This window comes from Oncorhynchus mykiss, chromosome 3 (genome assembly GCF_057628025.1).
Source record: "Oncorhynchus mykiss isolate SJ-2025 chromosome 3, ASM5762802v1, whole genome shotgun sequence".
Classification (NCBI taxonomy): Eukaryota; Metazoa; Chordata; class Actinopteri; order Salmoniformes; family Salmonidae; genus Oncorhynchus; species Oncorhynchus mykiss.
The window spans coordinates 63,734,736-63,756,466 of record NC_143024.1 but is presented as its reverse complement, the minus strand read 5'-3'; the positions used below and the strand labels follow the sequence as shown (position 1 = coordinate 63,756,466).

At 41.4% G+C, this 21,731-nt stretch overlaps 1 protein-coding gene across 1 annotated transcript in view; it reads left to right on the top strand.

The window, feature by feature from the left end:
* LOC110520175 (contactin-associated protein-like 5) overlaps window positions 1-21,156 on the top strand; it is a 119,712-nt gene extending 98,556 nt beyond the window's left edge. Inside the window, exons 13-24 of the mRNA XM_021597305.3 lie at window positions 75-275; window positions 4,924-5,080; window positions 5,322-5,449; window positions 5,656-5,826; window positions 6,562-6,780; window positions 7,715-7,954; window positions 11,477-11,701; window positions 15,158-15,291; window positions 15,498-15,585; window positions 18,384-18,587; window positions 18,980-19,054; window positions 19,229-21,156. Of these exons, the coding sequence (XP_021452980.2) occupies window positions 75-275; window positions 4,924-5,080; window positions 5,322-5,449; window positions 5,656-5,826; window positions 6,562-6,780; window positions 7,715-7,954; window positions 11,477-11,701; window positions 15,158-15,291; window positions 15,498-15,585; window positions 18,384-18,587; window positions 18,980-19,054; window positions 19,229-19,482 (2,096 nt within the window). The 3' untranslated portion in view covers window positions 19,483-21,156. The remainder of the gene's footprint in view (window positions 1-74; window positions 276-4,923; window positions 5,081-5,321; window positions 5,450-5,655; window positions 5,827-6,561; window positions 6,781-7,714; window positions 7,955-11,476; window positions 11,702-15,157; window positions 15,292-15,497; window positions 15,586-18,383; window positions 18,588-18,979; window positions 19,055-19,228) is intronic.
* The last annotated feature ends 575 nt before the right edge of the window (window positions 21,157-21,731 follow it).

Sequence of the window (21,731 nt, the reverse complement as noted above, 5' to 3'; positions counted from 1 at the left end):
TTTACATCTGTTTTTAAAAGTGTCAAAATAAACTAAACTAAAACCTGTTTATTTGCTCCATATTGTGTGTGTAGAGGACAAGGTGTGGACAGTGGTGACCCACAACAGCACAGATCCAGTCAGGGTCCAGGGTTCTACTCTCCAAAAGCCCTACGTTATGAAGTTCAACTACAGCGCCTCACCTGAACAACTGATGGCCCTCGTGGCCGGGTCAGAGCAGTGTCAACAGGAAGTAGTATACAGCTGCAGGAAGTCCCGCCTCTTTAACACTTGGGGTGAGCATTTCCCGTATTGGCTTGCAACACGACCAAAACTTTATCTCCTCAAAACAGTTCAGTTACAGATATTTCTCACATTTCACTTTGCAGGCAACCGAAGCACAAACCATTTAATAGCCATTGTTTGTCCATGTAGAGTTTGTCTATTCCCAGCTGTATAAATTCTATTGAACATTGTTTGTGTGCCGTCGCATGGGGAGTTGAAGAATTCATCTAGCCAGTCAGACCCCTTTATTCCCTCAGTTTTCTCATCGCTTGGGGAGAACCCAACTATAGGTTAATCATTTATGAAAAATGTATGTAGTCAGATCTCTATGAGGTGAATATAATGTCACCGCAGACAATAAACAACTTTATTATGCCCAAACAACAAGATCATTAAAGGAAGAAAATACTTTTATTTTCAGGCCCAGTAGATATGAAACAAAACATAATTGCTTTCATTGTTTACTTGAATGCTTCGGAAACCGTTGTTGTCTAAAAAAGAAGAGATTTAAAAACACAGCTCACTGTAATTGGACTTACAAACAAAAGAGGCTCCTTATATTACCACTGTAACCATGTTTCCATCCAGTTTTTTATGCAAGTAAAATCATAGTACAAAAAACAAAATGGCAGCTGTAATGGAAACAGGAAGATTCGGTGTAATTTTATAAATGCAGACAGATCATTTGTTCATTCAACATGTTGGGATCTTTTTGTGTCGGTAAAATGTATAAGCAGGAAATGGTGGTGGAAACGCCTTTAATGCACAAATATTGATATAATAACCATCATATCGAAGTAAATCAGGAGTCACGCGATGATATGGTGTGTGGTCCTCCCACTACGACTCGGGAAACCATTCAGTTTATTAAGCTACAGATAAAATAAGTTGTGATTAAACTTCACAGGGTGGTGAAAGTGCACGGTGATGAGCTTGATGCTGCTTTCCGATCAATATTGCAGGTCTTATTCTGGTGACATCATGATCGATGCTTGACTACCGTTTGACAAATAAAAACATTCTCGCTCTTATCCATAATAATCTCATCAAATAGACTAGCATACCCTCACAGCCTACCCGCACTGAGTCTGCGAGCTGTTGGCTAGAGCGCAGGTGCCAAGACCAGAGTAGGCACATTTGCTATTTAACACATCAGTTTTTGTGACCAAACTGTCGGTAAAGTTGAAAATGCAATGGAAACGCATTGAACTTTCGGTTTTAATTCAGTACATGAACACTTATGCGAAAATGTACATTTCGTCTTGACTACGTCGTCACACACTGGTTTTTATATCCTCAAAAAGTCAGTTTAGTGGAAACATAGCACTGGTGGGAAATGTTCATATTTTGTTTATGCAGATTCCTGAATATTTGCATGAAAACCTGTCGCCAATTGAATGGAAACCTAGCTAATGATGCACTTTCTATCCTGCTGTATAAAAGATGGCTTTTTTCATGCTACATCATAAGAAGCTTTACAGAAAGGTTATCATTATGGCCAGGCCTACACTTCATTTGCCAGAGACAGAAATAGATCCATATGCTAAATATAAGCTGCATAATGTGAAAAACCGAAAGAGGTTGAACTGAAGCAAACAAGAAGGGATTTGTAAAAAAAGCGGATTATCATAACATGATAACTTCTACTTCATATGTACATGTTTCATCTGCATGAAAAAGGGAAACTTTATATTGCTCACCTTTTCACGATACTGACAGGAAGATCTTACATTACATCATATTTGAGAAATCAGGAAACATTTACTCTCACCATTTATCTAGATGAAAGCATCACCTTGTCTCTCCTGTCATTTGAAAATTCCAAGTAATTTATTCTCTGGAAGAGTCTTGATAAATAAGTTATTCCTAACTCCTTGAGAGTAGCTCATATCCCTATACGGAAATATAGATTTAATCAGATCTTCCCCTTTGTTTGAGCACGTTTGGAAACCAATTTCCTCGTGATTACTTTGATTTAACTGGAAAACAATACACAGACACCACTTCCGTTAAGCTGATCTATGGAAGTGTATTGTTGAATTATTAACCTAGCTCTTATCCCAGACTCCCCAAAACCATAATTATATCCTCAAACTATATCTGACGCTAATGGAAAGCAAACAACTGATTTATTGCGATTCATCATGATGGTTGAACGTTTTTGAAAGAATCTTGATGCAAATATTAAAATCAGGCTATATATACTTTAAAAAAACTTTTACTAGGCAATGCAGTTAGGAACAAATTCTTATTTACAATGACAGCCTACCAGGGAACAATGGGTTAACTGCCTTGTTCAGGGTGAGAACGACAGACTTTTACCTTGTTAGCTCAGGGATTCGATCCAGCAACCTTCCGGTTACTGGCCCAACCCTCTAACCACTAGGCTACCTGCTACCTTCTATATCAAACTTTATTTTAGCATCAATGCATTAATATGGGGAAATCCTATGGTGTAGAATTACCACCACTCCAAACTCATAAATTATAGTACAGTTGAAGTCGGAAGTTTACATACACTTAGGTTGGAGTCATTAAAAATCATTTTTCAACCACTCCATAAGTGTCTTGTTAACAAACTATAGTTTTGGCAAGTTTGTTAGTACATGTACTTTGTGCATGACACAAGTCATTTCTCCAAAAATTGTTTACAGACAGATTATTTCACTTATAATTCACTGTATCACAATTCCAGTGGGTCAGAAGTTTACATACTCTAAGTTGACTGTGCTTTTTAAACAGCATGGAAAATTCCAGAAAATTATGTCATGGCTTTAGAAGCTTCTAATAGGCAAATGTATATCATTTGAGTCAATTGGAGGTGTGTGGATGTATTTCATGGCTTTACCTTCAAACTCAGTGCCTTGACATCATGGGAATATCAAAATAAATCAACCAAGACCACAGAAAAACAATTGTAGACCTCCACAAATCTGGTTCATCCTTGGGAACAATTTCTAAACGCCTGAAGGTACCACATTCATCTGTACAAACAGTAGTACGCAAGTATAAACACCATGGGACCATGCAGCCGTCATGTCGCTCAGGAAGGAGAAGCGTTCTGTCTAGAGATGAACGTACTTCTGTGCGAAAAGCACAAATCAATCCCAGAACAACAGCAAAGGACCTTGTGAAGATGCTAGAGGAAACAAGTACAAAAGTATCTATATCCCCAGTAAAATGAGTCCTATATCGACATAACCTGAAAGGCCACTCAGCAAGGAAGAAGCCACTGCTCCAAAACCACCATAAAAGCCGGATGGTTAGCAACTGCACATGGGGACAAAGATCATACTTTTTGGAGAAATGTCCTTTGGTCTGATGAAACAAATATATAACTATTTGGCCATGATGACCATTGTTGTGTTTGGAGGAAAAAGGGGGAGGCTTGCAAGCCAAAGAACACCATGCCAACTGTGAAGCAAGGGGGTGGCAGCATCCTGTTGTGGGGGTGCTTTGCTGCAGGAGGGACTGGTGCACTTCATAAAATAGATGGCATCATGAGGGAAGGTAAATTATGTGGATATTTTGAAACAACATCTCAAGACATGAGTCAGGAAGTTAAAGCGTGCAAATGGGTCTTCCAAATGGACAATGACCCCAAGCATACTTCCAAAGTTGTGGCAAAATGGCTTCAGGACAACAATGTCAAGGTATTGGAGTGGCCATCACAAAGCCCTGACCTCAATCCCATAGACAATTTGTGGGCAGAACTGAAAAAGCGTGTGCGAGCAAGGAGGCCTACAAACCTGACTCAGTTACACCAGTTACGTCAGGAGGAATGGGACAAAATTCACCCAACTTATTGTGGGAAGCTTGTGGAAGGCTACCCGAAACGTTTGACCCACGTTAAACAATTTAAAGGCAATGCTACCAAATACTAATTGAGTGTATGTAAACTTCTGACCCACTGGGAATGTGATGAAAGAAATAAAAGCTGAAATACATAATTCTCTCTACTATTATTCTGACATTTCAAATTCTTAAAATAAATTGGTGATCCTAACTGACCTAAAACAGGGAATTTTACCAGGATTAAATGTCAGGAATTGTGAAAAACTGAGTTTAAATGTATTTGGCTAAGGTGTATGTAAACTTCTGACTTCAACTGTATATACTCATCTTATTTCCATGTAATTTGTTATTCCTAAACCATTTCTGTATTCGGTCTATTCTGCTTTGTTTCAATTGAGTAACAATGTCAATTTGACATGATGACCAAAGGCAGAAGAATATTGGATTACATACTTCGGTACACTGTAATCCGTTATCCCACAACATACACTGTCAATGTCAGTCAGTGTGTCTTGACCAGTACCGCTGGTACAAACCCCCCCATGCCAACACTTATCAAATTACTCTCAATGTAATGTTCCTATTATACGGTCCCCACTCTCCCACCACTCTCCTGTCTTAAGAGTAGAGTCTGAGAGCTAAGGGGCTGCTCCCTACAGGCCTGGAGTGTCTCTAATGCAGAGTCATATTGTCTGACGGATGGCTGTAGCAGGGCCACTTACAGATGCTCCAGGAAATGAGCCCTGCCTGTCTGACTGGCATCACTGAGGGTTCATTGACACAATGCCATGGGATGCCAACAGATGCTGTACAGATTATGCTACTCTATATATGGACCTAATTGTATAACTGTGGTTGGTGCAGATGGCAGCCCCCTGTCCTGGTGGGTGGACCAGGGTGGAGAGAGACGGACTTACTGGGGAGGCTTCCTACCGGGGGTTCAGCAGTGCTCCTGCAGCCTGGAGGAAAACTGCATGGACATGAACTACTTCTGCAACTGTGACGCCAACACAGACTCATGGTAACAATGCAAATATGTCTCTCTGTGTATCTACTGCCCTGTCCATCAATATGATTTAACTATGAATCTGTGTGCATATCTTCTATTTCTTGTCTCATCTTACATTTCCACATTTGTACACTATTCAGTATATTCCCTTTTGTCAAATATTGAGATTAAGTGGGTCACGACAGGGTAGGCGAGGGTTCCATCATTGTTTGATTCCTTCCACAGAGACCATGCTCTCCTCTCTGTATTGTAGGGCTAATGACACAGGAGTCCTCTCCTACAAAGAGCACTTACCAGTGAGTGAGATCGTGATTGGAGACACCAACAGAACAGGCTCTGAGGCACTCTACAGAATCGGCCCACTGCGTTGTTATGGTGACAGTAGGTGAACTCTTCTGTTTTGTTACATTTTTATCTTACAGATGGTCCCTTTAAACATCCTTGTTTTTCCACGCCAAATGCTGATGAAATATTGAGTATGTTCAAACGCTCCACTCAGTCCCAAGATATTCATCCTCATCTCTGTATCTTTCTTATGTGAGTCAGGACTTTCCTCTAAGAAGAAATGTGTATTTCCTGTTTTCTAGAGTCTGTGTGGAATGCGGCGTCCTTCTACCAGGAGTCATCCTACCTGCACTTCCCAACCCTCCAGGCAGAGCTCAGCGCTGACATCTCCTTCTACTTCAAGACCAGCGTCCCATCAGGAGTCTTTCTGGAGGACCTGGGCCTCAAGGACTTCATCAGAGTGGAGCTTAGCTGTGAGTTTGTGGGCCACACATGCACGCATAAACACACACACGCGCAAAAATAATCTGCACTTCATTTCATGAGAGCACTACATGTGACATAAAATCACAAATCTAATCTAATTTTATTGGTCGCGTACACATATTTTGCAGATGTTATCGCAGGTGCAGCGAAATGCTTATGTTTCTAGCTCCAACAGTGCAGTAATACCTAAGAATACAAAACAATACACACGAATCCCCCCCAAAATAATAAAGGAATTAAGAAATATCTGGTTGAGCAATGTCTGAGTCTGTAATATAAATATACTTTACGTATATAATGGTGTGTATAGACATTATGGACAATATATTAGTATAAAAGGTGTGTACAGCAGTAGTTAAATAGGATGACATGTGCTTCAAAAAGCTGTCCAAGCTGTCCATCCAGATATAAACTTCATAATGTAATCCAAATGATAAGATGTATTATAAAGCACAATTACAGCGCTATCATCAAGCTGTCAACTTAGCTTTGAATAGATGCAGAAAATGACCCATGTGCTTGGAGAGTGAAAGAGCATAAAAGAGGGTTGTAGGGGTAGCAGGCGGTGGGAAAGGAAATTCTCAGAACTCATTGTGCGGATGTACTTCTATTGAAGGGAAAATGTGAGAAACCGTTGACAGGAAAATGGAAGTACAAAATGTGAAGGATGAGTTCTCTGTGACCTGACTGTCAGCTATTCTCATCCTGTTCTGCTCCCTCAGCTCCATCCGTGGTGACGTTCTCCTTTGACGTGGGAAACGGGGGGGTGGTCCTTGCCGTCAAGTCCCATGTGCCCCTGAATGACAGGCAGTGGCACTATGTGAGGGCAGAGCGCAATGTGAAGGAGGCCTCTCTGCAGGTGGACCAGCTGCCCTTACGCTTCCTGGAAGCTCCATCTGATGGACACCTCCGCCTCCGGCTCAACAGCCAACTGTTTGTGGGTAGGACTGGCTTGTCCTCATAGCCTTAGTCTCAGTCTCAAATGCCAGCTGTTTGTGGATGGGGCTGTTCTGCTCTCAGTCTTAGTCTCAACAACCAGTTGTCTGTTGGTAGGGCTGGCCTTGGCCTCAGTAATTATAATATATTTTATTTCATTAGACAGCCTTTAATTGTAGCCTTTCCCCCTCAAGTTCCACCAGAGATATACTGTATTGTCTCGGTACAGTTTCTATCTCAGGATTTGCAGTGTCCTCAAATTTGACAGTAGGTCAATGTATGAATTATAATGCTATTAGATATTCTTTTTCATATTCATTATCATTATTTCACTGTAACTTTCTGGTTATGCCAAGGCATTACACACATGAATGGGTTCCCTATAAGAAATTCCCAATGAGCTTTTCCTGAGATTAAACCTTTATTTGGCCATAAATCTTGATTTGTCATTCGGGGGCTATACTGTTTCTTCTGCTCATAATGGCTTGAAAGGTCAGCCCAACACTTCATCGTTATAGATATTCTTCCATATTTGCATATAGTTAGTCTTAATGAGGCCTCTCACACATGGATAGTTCCAGAGATGTCTTAGATGCTTACTGGGATTAAATCAAGGGTTGCAGGAAATCAGTGGGGTGCTTTCATAGGTATAAAGACTAGTTAGAAATGTTTTATAATGTATATAACATGTCATCTCCTCCTCTAGGGAGAACAGCAGCCAGGCAGAGGGGTTTCCTGGACTGTATTATATAGAGTAGTTATACATCTGTTATAGCATTATATTAGGCATTATTAACTAGTTATATCCTGCAGTCTCACCTCTAGGAGGAACAGCAGATAGTACTTTGTGGAATATTATGCATGATATACTAATTATACATGTGTTATAACACTGTAAAAGCCATATCAAGTCATTATAACCTGTGGTCCCTCCTCCAGGGGGAACAGCGGCCAGGCAGAGGGGCTTCATGGGCTGCATCAGAACTCTGAATATAAACGGCATGACCTTTAACCTGGAGGAGCGGGCTAAGATGACCCCGGGCGTAAGTGCAGGCTGCCCCGGCCACTGCAGCGGCTCCAGCAGTCTCTGCCACAACAGAGGGAGGTGCATCGAGAAGAACAGCGGCTATGTCTGTGACTGCTCCCAGTCTGCTTACGGGGGACCCTCCTGCAAGGAAGGTCTGTGAGGATATGCCCCCAAAAAACTAGATGTAAATGGGATCACTCATGAGATTGTCTATGATTAATTATTAAATGGAAAAACACTTAAAACACAATGATTAAGACATAAGAGTAGGCTTACACTTTGAAATTATTAATAATTTATCTAATACAGTTGGTACTTGGAACATTCTCCAGGTCCTCATCACACTGCATGTATTATACAATAGAGTGATGACATCCATATGCAACTGGTACTGTACAGCTAGGGGTGTAACAGTACACATATTCATGCCGAACGGTTCGATGGCCGATCCTGCGTCATTGTTTAAATCTACAATTTGGGAACATTTTAGCTTCCCAGTAGATTACAACGATGATGGACAGAGAGTTGTGGATTAAAAGTTAACAGTATGTCGCCACACTCAATGAGAATAGCCTATGCAGCCGGAGCAAGACGGAAACGCAAAGAAAAAACAACACAACATCTTCTCCCCTCTGCCAGCTGATTCTTACCGGGCCCAAAAAAAAGAGAGCGATTGGTAGGCTGTGTTTATATTTTGTAGTCTTTGGTTTATAGACACGGATATGCGACATTCATTGTGGTTGAGAATGGGGGGTTTCAGCACATCGTGAAAGTGCTCGAGCCACGTTATAACCTTCCCATTTCAGCAAACAGTTAATACCCGCTCTATAGACGAGTTTGTTGTTTAGCAACAAATACCAAGACATGCGCAAATATGGGGCAAAACATACGGGGTTGACTTAGATTCTTGACAACATGTAAACAATATTTAGTCTTCAATGTTTATTGAAAACATAAATAAATGTGCACTATGAGCACTTGTTGTCTGTTAAATACATTGTTACATTTGTTGGTTAGCCATCTAACCATATTAGCATTGACATGAAATCAGTCAAAACACCTCAAACAAGACATGGTATCAAGAACCAAATTAAATTAGCTGAAACTAGACACTCACGATTCCCCACATGGCAGTCTTGTCATTGTTGCTCGCCATCTGGCCACCCAGAGTCACAACAACTCACGGACTTCTGCCCCATTGTGTTAGTGACGTTGTCAACTAACCCAGCTATATAAACAAGCCAAAGCCAAAGTTTTCAATGAATTGGCCAATTCACCCTGTGTTGCGCTTACTTAACAGTGACAGCCCATCACATTACCCCAGAGTGGGAAAGGTACGGTGCTACAGACATGCCCCCTTTATGAGAGTCACAACTGCGCATCTGGCACTCAAGGAGTCAGTATGATGGTGCGTTCCTAACTAAGTGGGAATTTACCACATACGACTGGGAAAAATCCACTTGAACGGCCCTCCAAATGGTAATTACTAGTGGGAAACTCATCTATCATCCTGAGCACCCACTTCTCCCACATGGTGACCTCTGACGTCACCTACTAAGGAAACAGACTATAGAACAGCATTTCCGGCAGTTAAATGCAACATAAAAACATTATTTATAAAAATGCAATCTATTATTAACTTGGAAGCATGATAGCTGTACTTTATGCAGTTCAAAGTACAAATCACATTAACGCCTCTAACTGATATTTATAACTTCACAACTGATACACTTCCACCCTTTTTTTAATTTACTTAACTAGGCAAGAAGAAATGAATGAATTTTTTATGAAGAAATTATTATTTACAATGACTGCCTAGGAACAGTGTGTTATCAGCCTTGTTCAGGGGTAGAACAGCATAATTATTATATATCATTTTTTTTTACCTTGTCAGCTCAGGGAATTGATCCAGCAATCTATCAGTTACTGGCCCAACACTCTAACCACTAGGCTACCTGGCACTCCACCTGCCACATGGTTACATACGTAGCATCAGAGTGGCAACTTGAGATGCCCAACATAACAACCCTGTCACAACAGACAGTGAATGGCATTTCATTTTCCCGATGTACCAAACTGAACTCCAAAACCACAATAGGTACCGGACCATGGGTTTGGTGAACCATTACACTCATATGTACACTTCTCCACCCCCCTGTGGAAACTCTTTTTTACCTTGCCAGGTTTTGAACAGTCATACTTTACAACAGAAGCCCTGTTAATACTTGGTTCTACCATGCATCCTTTGTCCTGATCTTTTCCACATCCTGATTATCCCCAATTTTTTTTGACAAGTGTAGATGATTAAAGATCTGACTGTGATCTGATCTTCCTCAACACCTACCGAGGTAGTCAGATGCATTGTGTCTGTCTTACAATTGTAGACGGATCTCCACAGTGAAACCATTTAAATCATCATCCCGCCCTATAAAATCATTGACACATATTGATGCCATTGACCAGTAATTAGCATAGACCAGGACCAGGATATCCTGATCACAATGCAGGGACAGTGGATGGATAAGAGACTACCACTACCATTTTGCTACCATGTGTTGATGCAACAGTTACAATGTGGGCACAATCAGAAAGTAAATGAGATCAGGACAAAGGACACATTGGATGCGTTTACACAGGCAGCCCAATTCTGACATTTTTTTTCACGAATTGGTCTTTTGGCAATCAGATCATCTCTGAAAAATTATGAGAAAACATCTGCTGTCATTGGTCAAAATACTAATGAGTGAAAAAAAAGACCTGAATCCAGCTGCCTGTGTAAACACAGACATGTTAGCCACAGGTATAAACAAGGCTAGAAAGAGCAGTTTTAAGCAAAAAGCAGGATGTAGCGACCGCCGCATGTGTGGGATTCTTGCATATTTTGAGATAGCTTGTTTTTCTCTGAAGCACTGGATATACTTGTTCCTGAGCCTCTTTTCAGTTAAGCAATCTTTGCCTTCAATCATGTTTCAGAAAGAAAGCAATATTGACTTATCATAACCCTGTTCTGTCTTTGTAGATTCTTCTTTATTTCCACTGTCTGCTCTTGTGTGGGTGGAGCGCTTTTCATTCTCTTTCCACAATGTCATGACTTGTTATGAAACTTAGTTATGAAAACATAAAACTCGCTGAGAATGTGCTTAGACAAAGCTATAATTATGCAATATCTTCCTTTGTCCATGAATAATTTTGAAGAGAACGGGGGAAGAGAAAAGAATGGAATGTTTTGAGAGGTGTTCACTTTGCTCTTAAAGTGGAGGTGTTGAGATCAGTGGCATTCAGAGTGCAGATTGGAGTCCATCTGAAAAAGACATCAAAGAGGGAGAAGATGAGATGACAGATCCTTGCTGCTCTGCTTTCTCTGGTCTGTCTGAGAGGATCTGGCTCTCACATTCACACTAATCTAGGCCTCCATTATCATGGAGCAGACACTTCTTTAACAAAGGGTGTTCTGTTTCTTATAGGAGGTACATGTCGTTCTATTTCGTCCGATGACATTGACAGAACGTGTATTTGTCAGGAGTGTTGGTGATTTTTAAAATTCTGACTGGTGATTAGGTTCAGCTAAGTGCAGCTACAACTTATAAAATGTAATCAACAATTGATGTAATGAATTCAGTGTATAATAGCATGACTCCCCTAATGATCCATCCTCTCTCTCTGTGTCCATGCAGAGGTGTCTGTGTCATTTGACAGAGAGTCGTCGGTGACCTACACCTTCCAGGAGCCTTTCTCTGTGATGCAGAACAGGAGCTCCCAGGCGTCCAGAGTCTACAGAGAGAGCACTAGGGCCAGAGAGAACATGGCTTTCAGCTTCATGACCACACAAAGCCCTGCCATGCTGCTCACTGTCAGCACCTTCAGCCAGCAGTACATAGCAGTCATCCTGGCACTCAATGGTAGGGACACCTCTACCATTCATTTGTTTGTAACAGTGGAGGCTGCTGAGGGGATGATGGCTTAAAATAATGGCTGGAATGGAGTGAAGGGAATGGTATCAAACACGTGCTTGATACCATTCCATTTACTCCAGTCCAGCCATTATTATAAGCCGTCCTTCCCTCAGGAGCCTCCACTGGTCTGTAGTACGTACAATAATTGAATCATTTCTAATGTGTCCTGTCTATGCTTTGAACATATTTCCAGATTTCTGGAAAAAGTTGGCGCTCCACCAAGGCTTTAGCAAAGGGGGTTGTAATGGCTCAATTAGCTAGCAGAGTGCAACTCTAAATTCAGAATTGAATCTCATTATATGGAGTGTTTTCTCCCATTGTACCTCACAGCAAAAGGCTGAAAGAACCAAGTTGCCTTGCACAACTTTCAACACAAAAAATGCAATATGTTTTTTTTTTATAGAATGATGGAATTATAGTCCCTTCACAAATATGGAAGAAGTAATATGTCATGTTGAGAATATTTCCATCCATTACATAACGGACAGGAATAAATAAAAAAAATTGAACCTTGACAGATCCAGGTTTAGCAATGCGTCTCAGCCTATTCAGCCTCATCCATAACGACGCCATGAACACTCCAGATCACGCACCTTAGACCTCTAATCTGACATCCTTCCAAGTAGAACAGAAAGCCCACCAGCATCGTGTTGAGTTACACCGTTTTTCTTTAAGTTGTCGCTCCTTTATGCTCGTTTGTGTTCATCGGGGCATGTGGAAGAGTCACGCCTTTGTAAATATTGGAGGATCAGGAGGACATTTCATCCACGGTAATCTCCGGCACCCGGGCACAGTCAGGGGTTTCTCATAACATATCATAAAACCATTTGCCGAACTGAGCTGGAATTGTAGTATTGACCCATCTTCACTTGATAATGCAAAGCTCTCTGCCTCTCAGATCTAGTGTCGTGTGTGTGTGGGAGGAACATTGAGGCTGTTCGAGGATAACTATTTATACATCTACAGATGTAGGATCTTAATTTCATCACTCTTTTGTTGAGGGGCATCAATAGAGAAGCACACTGGAGTGTATAAAACATTAGGAACACCTTCCTAATATTGAGTTCATCCCCTTTTGCACTCAGAACAGCCTCAATTTGTCAGTGCATGGACTCTATAAGGTTTTGAAAGTATTCCATAGGGATGCTGGCCCAAGTTGACTCCAATGCTTCCCACAGTTGTGTCAAGTTGGTTGGATGTCCTTTGGGTGGTGGACCATTCTAGATACACACGGGAAACTGTTGAGCGTGAAAATCCCAGCAGCGTTGCAGTTCTTGACACACTCAAAGCGGTGCGACTGGCATCTACTACCATACCCCGTTCAAAGGCACTTAAATATTTTGTCTTACCCATTCACCCTCTGAATGGCACACATACACAATCCAGGTCTCAATTGTCTCAAGGCTTAAAATCCTTCTTTAACCCGTCTCCTCTCTTTCATTCAGTCAGAATGCTATTTTCATTTATATGGTTCTTGGAATTCCAAACTAATTTAGATTGATAGATGTGCGTGGGGCATTGAATAGGTTAAGATGAGGTGATCCTCATGAGATAAGTTGATCTATTTAAATTAAAGGTTATTGTCAAGCCTCTGGCGTTTTAATGAATAAACAACTCTCGGGACAATCTCATCGGCACAGCTCATGGAAAATTGCCAAATTCAAAGAAACAAAGGCAATAACATTTCCAAAGCACCAAAAGGGCATTTAATGGATATTTCAAAATACGTTTTCATTTTCGTATATACTTTAGCCCGAAAGAAAATTTGAGATATTTGCATAGTCCCCACATTGACTTTGATGCATGACTTTTACGTCCAATAGTCCAGTAGTCCCACGCATCAAGGTACAGTGCCTTCAGAAAGTGTTCAGACCCCTTGAATTTCCACATTTTGTTACATCAGTCTAATTCTAAAATGTATTAAAACAAAAATAATAATTATCATCAATCTACACACAATACCCCATGACAGAGCAAAAATAGGTTTATATAAATGTTTGTGAATGTATTACATATAAAAGATGAAATATCACATTTGCATAAGTATTCAGACCCTTTGGCGGTGATTACAGCATTGAGTCTTCTTGGGTATGTTGCTACAAGCTTAACACACCTGTATTTGAGGAGTTTCTCCCATACTTCTCTGCAGATCCTCTCAAGCTCTGTCAGGTTGGATGGGGAGCTTTGCTGCACAGCTATTTTCAGGTCTCTCCAGATATGTTGGATCGGGTTCTTGTCCGGGCTCTGGCTGGGCCACTAAAGAGAGACTTGACTGGGCCACTATTCAGAGGCTTGTCCCAAAGCCACTCATGTGTTGTCTTGGCTGTGTGCTTAGGGTTGTTGTCCTGTAGGAAGGTGCACCTTGCCCCAGTGTGAGGTCCTGAGTGCTCTAGAGCAGGTTTTCATCAAGGATCTCTCTGTACATTGCTCCGTTCAGCTTTGCCTCAATCCCGACTAGTCTCCCAGTCCCTGCCGCTGTAAAACATCCACACAGCAGGATGCTGCCACCACAATGCTTCACCATAGGGATGGTACCAAGTTTCCTCCAGACATGGCGCTTGGCATTCAGCCCAAAAAGTTCAATCTCGGTTTCAGCAGACCAGAGAATCTTGTTTCTTGTGGTCTGAGAGTCTTTAGATGCCGTTTGGAAAATTCCAAGCAGGCTGTCATGTGCCTTTTACTGAGGAGTGACTTCCGTCTGGCCACTCTACCATAAAGGCCTGATTGGTGGAGTGCTGCATAGATTGTTGACCTTCTGGAAGTTTCTCCCATCTCCAGAGAGGAACTCTGGAGCACTGTCAGAGTGACCATCGAGTTCTTGGTCCCTGACCAAGGCCTTTCTCCCCCGATTGCTCAGTTTGGCCGGGCGGCCAGGTCTAGGAAGAGCCTTGGTGATTCCAAACTTCTTCCATTAAAAAATGATGGAGGCCACCCTTTCCCAGATATGTGCCTCAACACAATCCTGTCTCGGAGCTCAAAGGGACAATTCCTTCGACCTCATGGCTTGGTTTTTGCTCTGACATGCACTGTCAACTGTGGGACCTTATATAGACAGTGTGCCTTTCCAAATCATGTCCAATCATCTGAATTTACCACAGGTGGACTCCAATCAAGTTGTAGAAACACCTCATGGATGATCAACTGAAACAGGATGCACCTCAATTTAATTTTGAGTCTCATAGCAAAGGGTCTGAATACTTTCGTAAATAAAACATTTGCAAATGTACGCATATTGTGCGTAGATTGCTGATTTTTTTAAAATGTAATTTAATCGATTTTAGAATAAAGCTGCAACGGAACAAAATTTGTAAAAGTCAAGTAGTCTGAATACTTTCCGAAGGCACTGTGAGTTTTAGATCTTTCAATGCATGGTTTTCACCCAGTTTGTGCTGTGTTCTGCAGGGAGTCTCCAGATCTGGTATCGGCTCCATGTGTACAGGAAGCCAGATGTGTTCAGCCCCAGCCCCAGCAGCCTGGCAGACGGACGCCTCCACCGTATCAGAATCCACCGTCAGGGGAAAGATGTCTACCTACAGGTGAGCAATGGATACATGTACAATAGGTGTAAATACTGTGCAGTGTAATTCCTTCGCAGCATCTGGGCAGTATTGTATACTGTTAAGAAAGTGCTTTAGTTCCCAATCAATTTAGCTGGACTACAGCAATTTGCAGCCATTTAGATGAATCAGTATTTCCTGTAATCCTCGTTTTTATTACTTAATTGCTTTCCACATTCCCCCAGATCGATCAGGACATCCACAGAAAGTACACCCTGTCATCTGATGCGGAGTTGATATTAATCAGATCATTGACTTTGGGCAAAGTCATCGGTAAGCCCGCCTATGAAATGATACTGCCATGCATGGAGCTATTTTGAATAATGAAATGAGGACCACGTGCACACGTGTGTTGTTTCATGACTTTATGTGATGCTGTTCACACCTATTTCTCCACATTTTCAAACCCGTTCTCAGAATAGCTTTTGTAAAACCGGACATGCTGATTTAAAGATTTTACCATCAATGCTGTAGCATAATTATTTGTTTATCCCTCACTGCGGTTGCCATAGAAACCTTATCTTCAATTCAGGAGGCAAAGGAGGCTGAATCTAATAAAGGCTGTATAAAGATTAATTGATGGGGAGGCTGAATCTAATATAGGCTGAATAAAGATTCATTGATGGGGACTAAAAGGGTTCTGACAGAGAGCAAATAAGAGTTGAATACAATAACCTAAGCAGAAAGCCAACTCACTCTCTCTCTCTCTCTCTCTCGCTCTCTCTCTGTATCCTACTCACTCACTCCTCTAATCAAAAGCATACAAATGAAGATCTACTAAATATGCTCTACATACATATCTTCCACAATGACTAATTTGTACATCATAAAACACAAATTGCTAGCGCAAACTGGAATATGTTCTGGGATTATTCTGATGGCATTGAGGAGTACACCACATCAGTCACTGGCTTCATCAACAAACCAAAAAATTCACCTTTATTTAACAAGGTAACCTAGTTGAGTACAAGTTCTCATTTACAACTGCGACCTGGCCAAGATAAAGCAAAGCAGTGCGACACAAACAACAGCACAGTTACACATGGAATAAACAAGCGTACAGTCAATAACACAATAGAAAAACAAATAAAAGAAAGTCTATATACAGTGTGTGCAAATGGCGTGAGGAGGTAAGGCAATTAATAGGCCATAGTAGCGAAGTAATTACAATTGAGCAGATTAACACTGGAGTGATAGATGATGATGTGCAAGTAGTGATACTGGTGTGATAAGTGCATCGATGACATCGTCACCACAGTGACCGTACGTACATATCCCAACCAGAAGCCATGGATTACAGGCAACATCTGTACTGAGCTAAAGGGTTGAGCTGCGACTTTCAAGGAGTGGGACTCTAACCCAGAAGCCTATAAGAAATCTTGCTATGCCCTCCGACGAACCATCAAACAGGCAACGCGTCAATAGAGGACTAAGATTGAATCGTACTACACTGGCACCGACGCTCGTTGGATGTGCCAGGGCTTGCAAACTATTACAGACTACAAAGGGAAGCACAGCCACGAGCTGCCCAGTGACACGAACCTACCAGTCAAGCTAAATTACTTCTTTGCTCGCTTCGAGGCAAGTAACACTGAAACATGCATGAGAGCACCAGCTGTTCCGGATGACTGTGTGATCACGATCTCCGTAGCCGATGTGAGTAAGACCTTTAAACAGGTCAACATTCACATGGCCGCAGGGTCAGATGGATTTCCAGGACGTGTACTGCGAGCATGTGCTGACCAACTGGCAAGTGTCTTCACTGACAATTTCAACCGGTCCTTGACTGAGTCTGTAATACCAACATGTTTCAAGCAGACCACCATAGTCCCTTTGCCCAACAACACTAAGGTAACCTGCCTAAATGACTACCGACCCATAGCACTCACGTCTGTAGCCATGAAGAGCATTGAAAGGCTAGTCATGGCTCACATCAACACCATTATCCCAGAAACCCTAGACCCACTCCAATTTGCATACCACCCCAACAGATCCCACCTGGACAAAAGAAACAACTATGTGAGAATGCTATCCATTGACTACAGCTCAGCGTTCAACACCATAGTGCCCTCAAAGCTCATCACTAAGCTAAGGACCCTGGGACTAAGCATCTCCCTCTGCAACTGGATCCTGGACTTCCTGACGGGCCGTCCCCAGGTGGTAAGGGTAGGGAACAACACATCCCCCACGCTGATCCTCAACACGGGGGCCCCTCAGGGGTGTGTGCTCAGTCCCCTCCTGTACTCCCTGTTCACTAACATAGCACGACTCTAACACCATCATCAAGTTTTGTCGACGACACAACAGTGGTAGGCCTGATCACCAACAACGATGAGACAGCCTATAGGGAGGAGGTCAGAGACCTGGTTGCATCACTGCCTGGTATGGCAACTGCTCGGCCTCCGACCGCAAGAACTATGGGCGTAGTGCGTCCGGCCCAGTACATCACTGGGGATAAGCTTCCTGCCATCCAGGACATCTATATCAGGCGGTGTCAGAGGAAGTCCCTAAAAATTGTCAAAGACTCCAGTCACCCTATTCATAGACTGCTCTCTATGCTACCGCACGGCAAGTGGTACCAGAGCGCCAAGTCTAGTTCCAAAAGGCTTCTTAACAGCTTCTACCCCCAAGCCATAAGACTCCTGAACAGCTAATCAAAGGGCTACCCAGACCCCTCTTTTACGCTGCTCCTACTCTCTGTTTATAGTCTATGCAATCACTTTAACTCTACCTATATATTACCTCAATTACCTCAACTAACCGGTACCCCCTGTATATAGCCTCGCTTGTTATTGTACTGCTGCTGTTTAATTATATGTTATTATTTGTTATTTTTTTATTATCTATTTTTTACTTAACACGTTTTTAAACTTCTTAAAGCATTGTTGGTTAAGGGCTTGTAAGTAAGCAACACCTGTTGTTTTCAGCGCATGTGACAAATAAAAATTGGATTTGATTTGATATGTTTTATTTGTTTTAGCTCACAAGAAACTTGTTCTCTTGTGGGATAACTTTCTTTCCCGTGAGAGACTATACTGCTTTAACAGCTCAATGTTAATCCTGAATTACAGGAGGAGAAAATTTTGATGAGGAGGTGATGCAGGCAGGATCTAAGGGCTTCATTGGCTGCCTCTCATCAGTCCAGTTCAATCACGTGGCTCCACTGAAGGCAGCGCTACTAAACCGTGGCAGCTCATTGGTCAGCGTACGGGGTCACCTGGTGGAGTCTAACTGTGGGGTGCTGGCTGACTCAACAACTTCACACCCACTCTCAGGTAAGCTATTGTAAAACACAGTGTCCACTTAGCTAACTGGATAAAACTCAGGTCGAACAAATATATTTGTTTGTTTACTATGCCACAGCTGTTCAGCTTTCATTCTGGAAACAATTTGAAGGTGTGTGGAATCAACTGTGGATGTCCAGTTTTGTCTCTGGCTTAAAGCATCATTATTACATTTTAGGGATAAATCAGGAACAAATCGACACCACAATGAGCTGATGCCTGACAGCCTAATGGAAGTTTTGTTATCATTGTTTACACAGTTACAAAAATACGTTATCTTCTGCCACATACACCCTGTTGAGGAACATCCGTTGGCTGCACAGCTCATTCACTCATTACTGAAAGTTAATTAATTAGCTGGCTTCTCTTTTCTTCTCTGCCAGATCAAGCTGCGAAAGCAAACAAAGATAAGGAGCAGCAAGGCAATGACACCCGGCATGATTCAGCAGTAATTGGAGGTTTGTTTCTCTATTTTGTCTTAATTTATTGGTCCTGTCTTAATATGAAATTAGCCTATTTTTCTTTCTTCCTTTCCTTCCTTTCTCTCGCTCTCTTACCTTTCACTCATTTTTGTGGTTGTCTCCTTGATAACCTAACCTGTGATGTCATAACTAACCCTTGCTCGTCTACAGGAGTGGTGACAGCAGTGGTCTTCATCACTCTGTGTGTGGTGGTGGTGATGACCCGTTTCCTTTACCAACACCGGCAAGCCCAGAGAGATGCCAGCATCAAGGAGAAGGAGCACCGACACAACCTGGAAACAGCCTACCGGAGAGAAGCAGCCTACCAGGCCGAACCGGTCTACCGGGCCGAATCAGCCTACCGGACAGAGCTCCACCTTCACGACAGCGCCACCCTCAGGGACAACAGGGAGTACTACATCTGACCACAGCATCCAGCCAAGCCTTTTAGCCATCGCTGCTTACCTTTATTCTGTTTTGTCCAGCTGTCTGCACGGGAGGAGACATCCAGACTTTTTCCTCGCTCCTCTGCGGTAGAAATGAAGAATTCATTCTCCTTTAGGGAACTGTGGGAATATCCTGGTGGGGAACGTCTTCCCATTTCTGTCTAGATATTTCGTAGGACAGGACTTGTAGCTGCAAAGATGTTGACCGGTCGGCTTACGAATGCTGGTGATGGGACAGGAAAATGGTGCCATAAGAGATTGAAGCATTTGGGTATGGTGCAACGGATTTATCCAATGATAGGAATACAAAGAGCCTGGAATGGTTAGAATAGGCAGGCAATGTTATAGGAAGTGTAGGCAATGTTATGGTATAAAGCCACATAGAGGAAAACATGGACAGTGGCACTGTTTTGGTGGCTCAATGTATGTAGATTGCGAAGATTAAACTCTCCCACTGTCATGTGGGGAAGAAATCTCATGTTCTGACTCAGAGAATCTACGCACACATGCAATGAATCTATTTCAAATTCCTAAGAAAATGGTTAGAAGTTTAACAGAATGGAATGGTTGAAAAGACAAAACGCAAAGGCCATCTTAGATAATATACTATTGAAAAACACAGAGTAAGATAAGTATTGTTTTACTGATCTTGATAATGCAGTGATTAATTAAGATTAAATTAATTCCACAAAGAACTGATATTAAAATTAAATCTCCATTTCAATATATCCTTAAATAAAGCCATTTAAAAATTAGGTGCCCCGGACCGGTTTCCTACATTATAATTATTTGAAAGTTTGATTTAAAATTCTTCTTTCTCCACAATGTTCTTGAGGTTTCTAATACACATGCTGGGCTTGATTGTATTGCTGCAAGAAAGGGAATGTAAAAATAACCCAGCTAACTGGAACATCTGCTAGCGGTCCCCTAGCAAGAAAACCTAACCATCATATACCACAGAAGTGGCTGCCGGGCCAAGGGTTAGAGGAGTCTTCAAAGAGCTGCCATATACAAAGCTTAAGTTGTTCACCCAAGCTTTTTAGATTTATTTTGGGTATTTTTATTGTTTTGTTTGTTTCCTTCAGTAAACATTTTGTTCTGTCACACGTTTGATCTGTTCACGCATTTGCTACCATTTTATATTGTATTTTTTATTAAAAGTTTTTAATTCATTGCTACTGCTTGACGTCAACAGTATCCCTGTGTTAGATCTACAGTATAAAGTGATTAGAAAATACTGGTATTTAATGCTGGATATTGATGCTTAGTTTAGTGTAATTTTTCTCTGAAAATTAAGTGGGAAAGGATAATCGGCACTAAGTGCAAAATAACACAGTTTGACAGTTTATCAATAATAAAACAGAGAATGAGAATGAAAATCGTATACGCAAACATCTTTGATGAGCAACAGTTCATAAACACACCATCACCAAAATAATGAAATTGGCGGAAGTATTGCCTGAAAACATTTTTTCCTTTCATATTAAAGTGTCCTTGACAGCAAGTTATGGTTAACCTCTGAGACTCTGAAATCCTTTTTGTACTCATGTTGATATTGTGGTTATTTTGAGGGCCCATTTTGTATGGCTATAATTGTACAGGTATATTATGAATATATGTTTAATAAAACCAAACATTCTTTTTGAAAAATAATGATCTCTTTCAGAGAAGTTTTATGCTACATCACCTGTATCTCAATCTTTAACTTTCTTATTGTCTTTATATGAGTGATTGTGTTGTTTTTACATGCGTGTAGAACCATACATAGACCAAGGATGGTAAATGCCAAGAGGTGGTCCTTTGTATCCTGATATAGTAGAAACATTCATTATGTGCTGTGAAACTACATCCTCCTTCCTACAAATGTTGTTATGGTAAATGTGCAAAATGGAATCTGACCTAATTCAATCACAAAGCCACAGTATTTAATTACTTTAATGGGTGGGAAATTGTGTTGTCTCTAAATTAATTGTGCTTTCTGCAGTATTTTATCCTGACGAGTCGAGTCAAATATTACAACACCGGGATATATTCTTATTCATCCAATTAAGTGTCCAATTAAAAAAATGAATTCCTGCTATTTTATTTAATTAATTGCATCATAAATGTATTACCGTGGAGTACCCATTTATATTGCCCTTTTTCTTTTATATATGGTCTAACCCATGGTTCTGTCAATCATAAGATAACATGGTGTCTCCATGAGTGGCTTTAGTAGTGTGGCAATG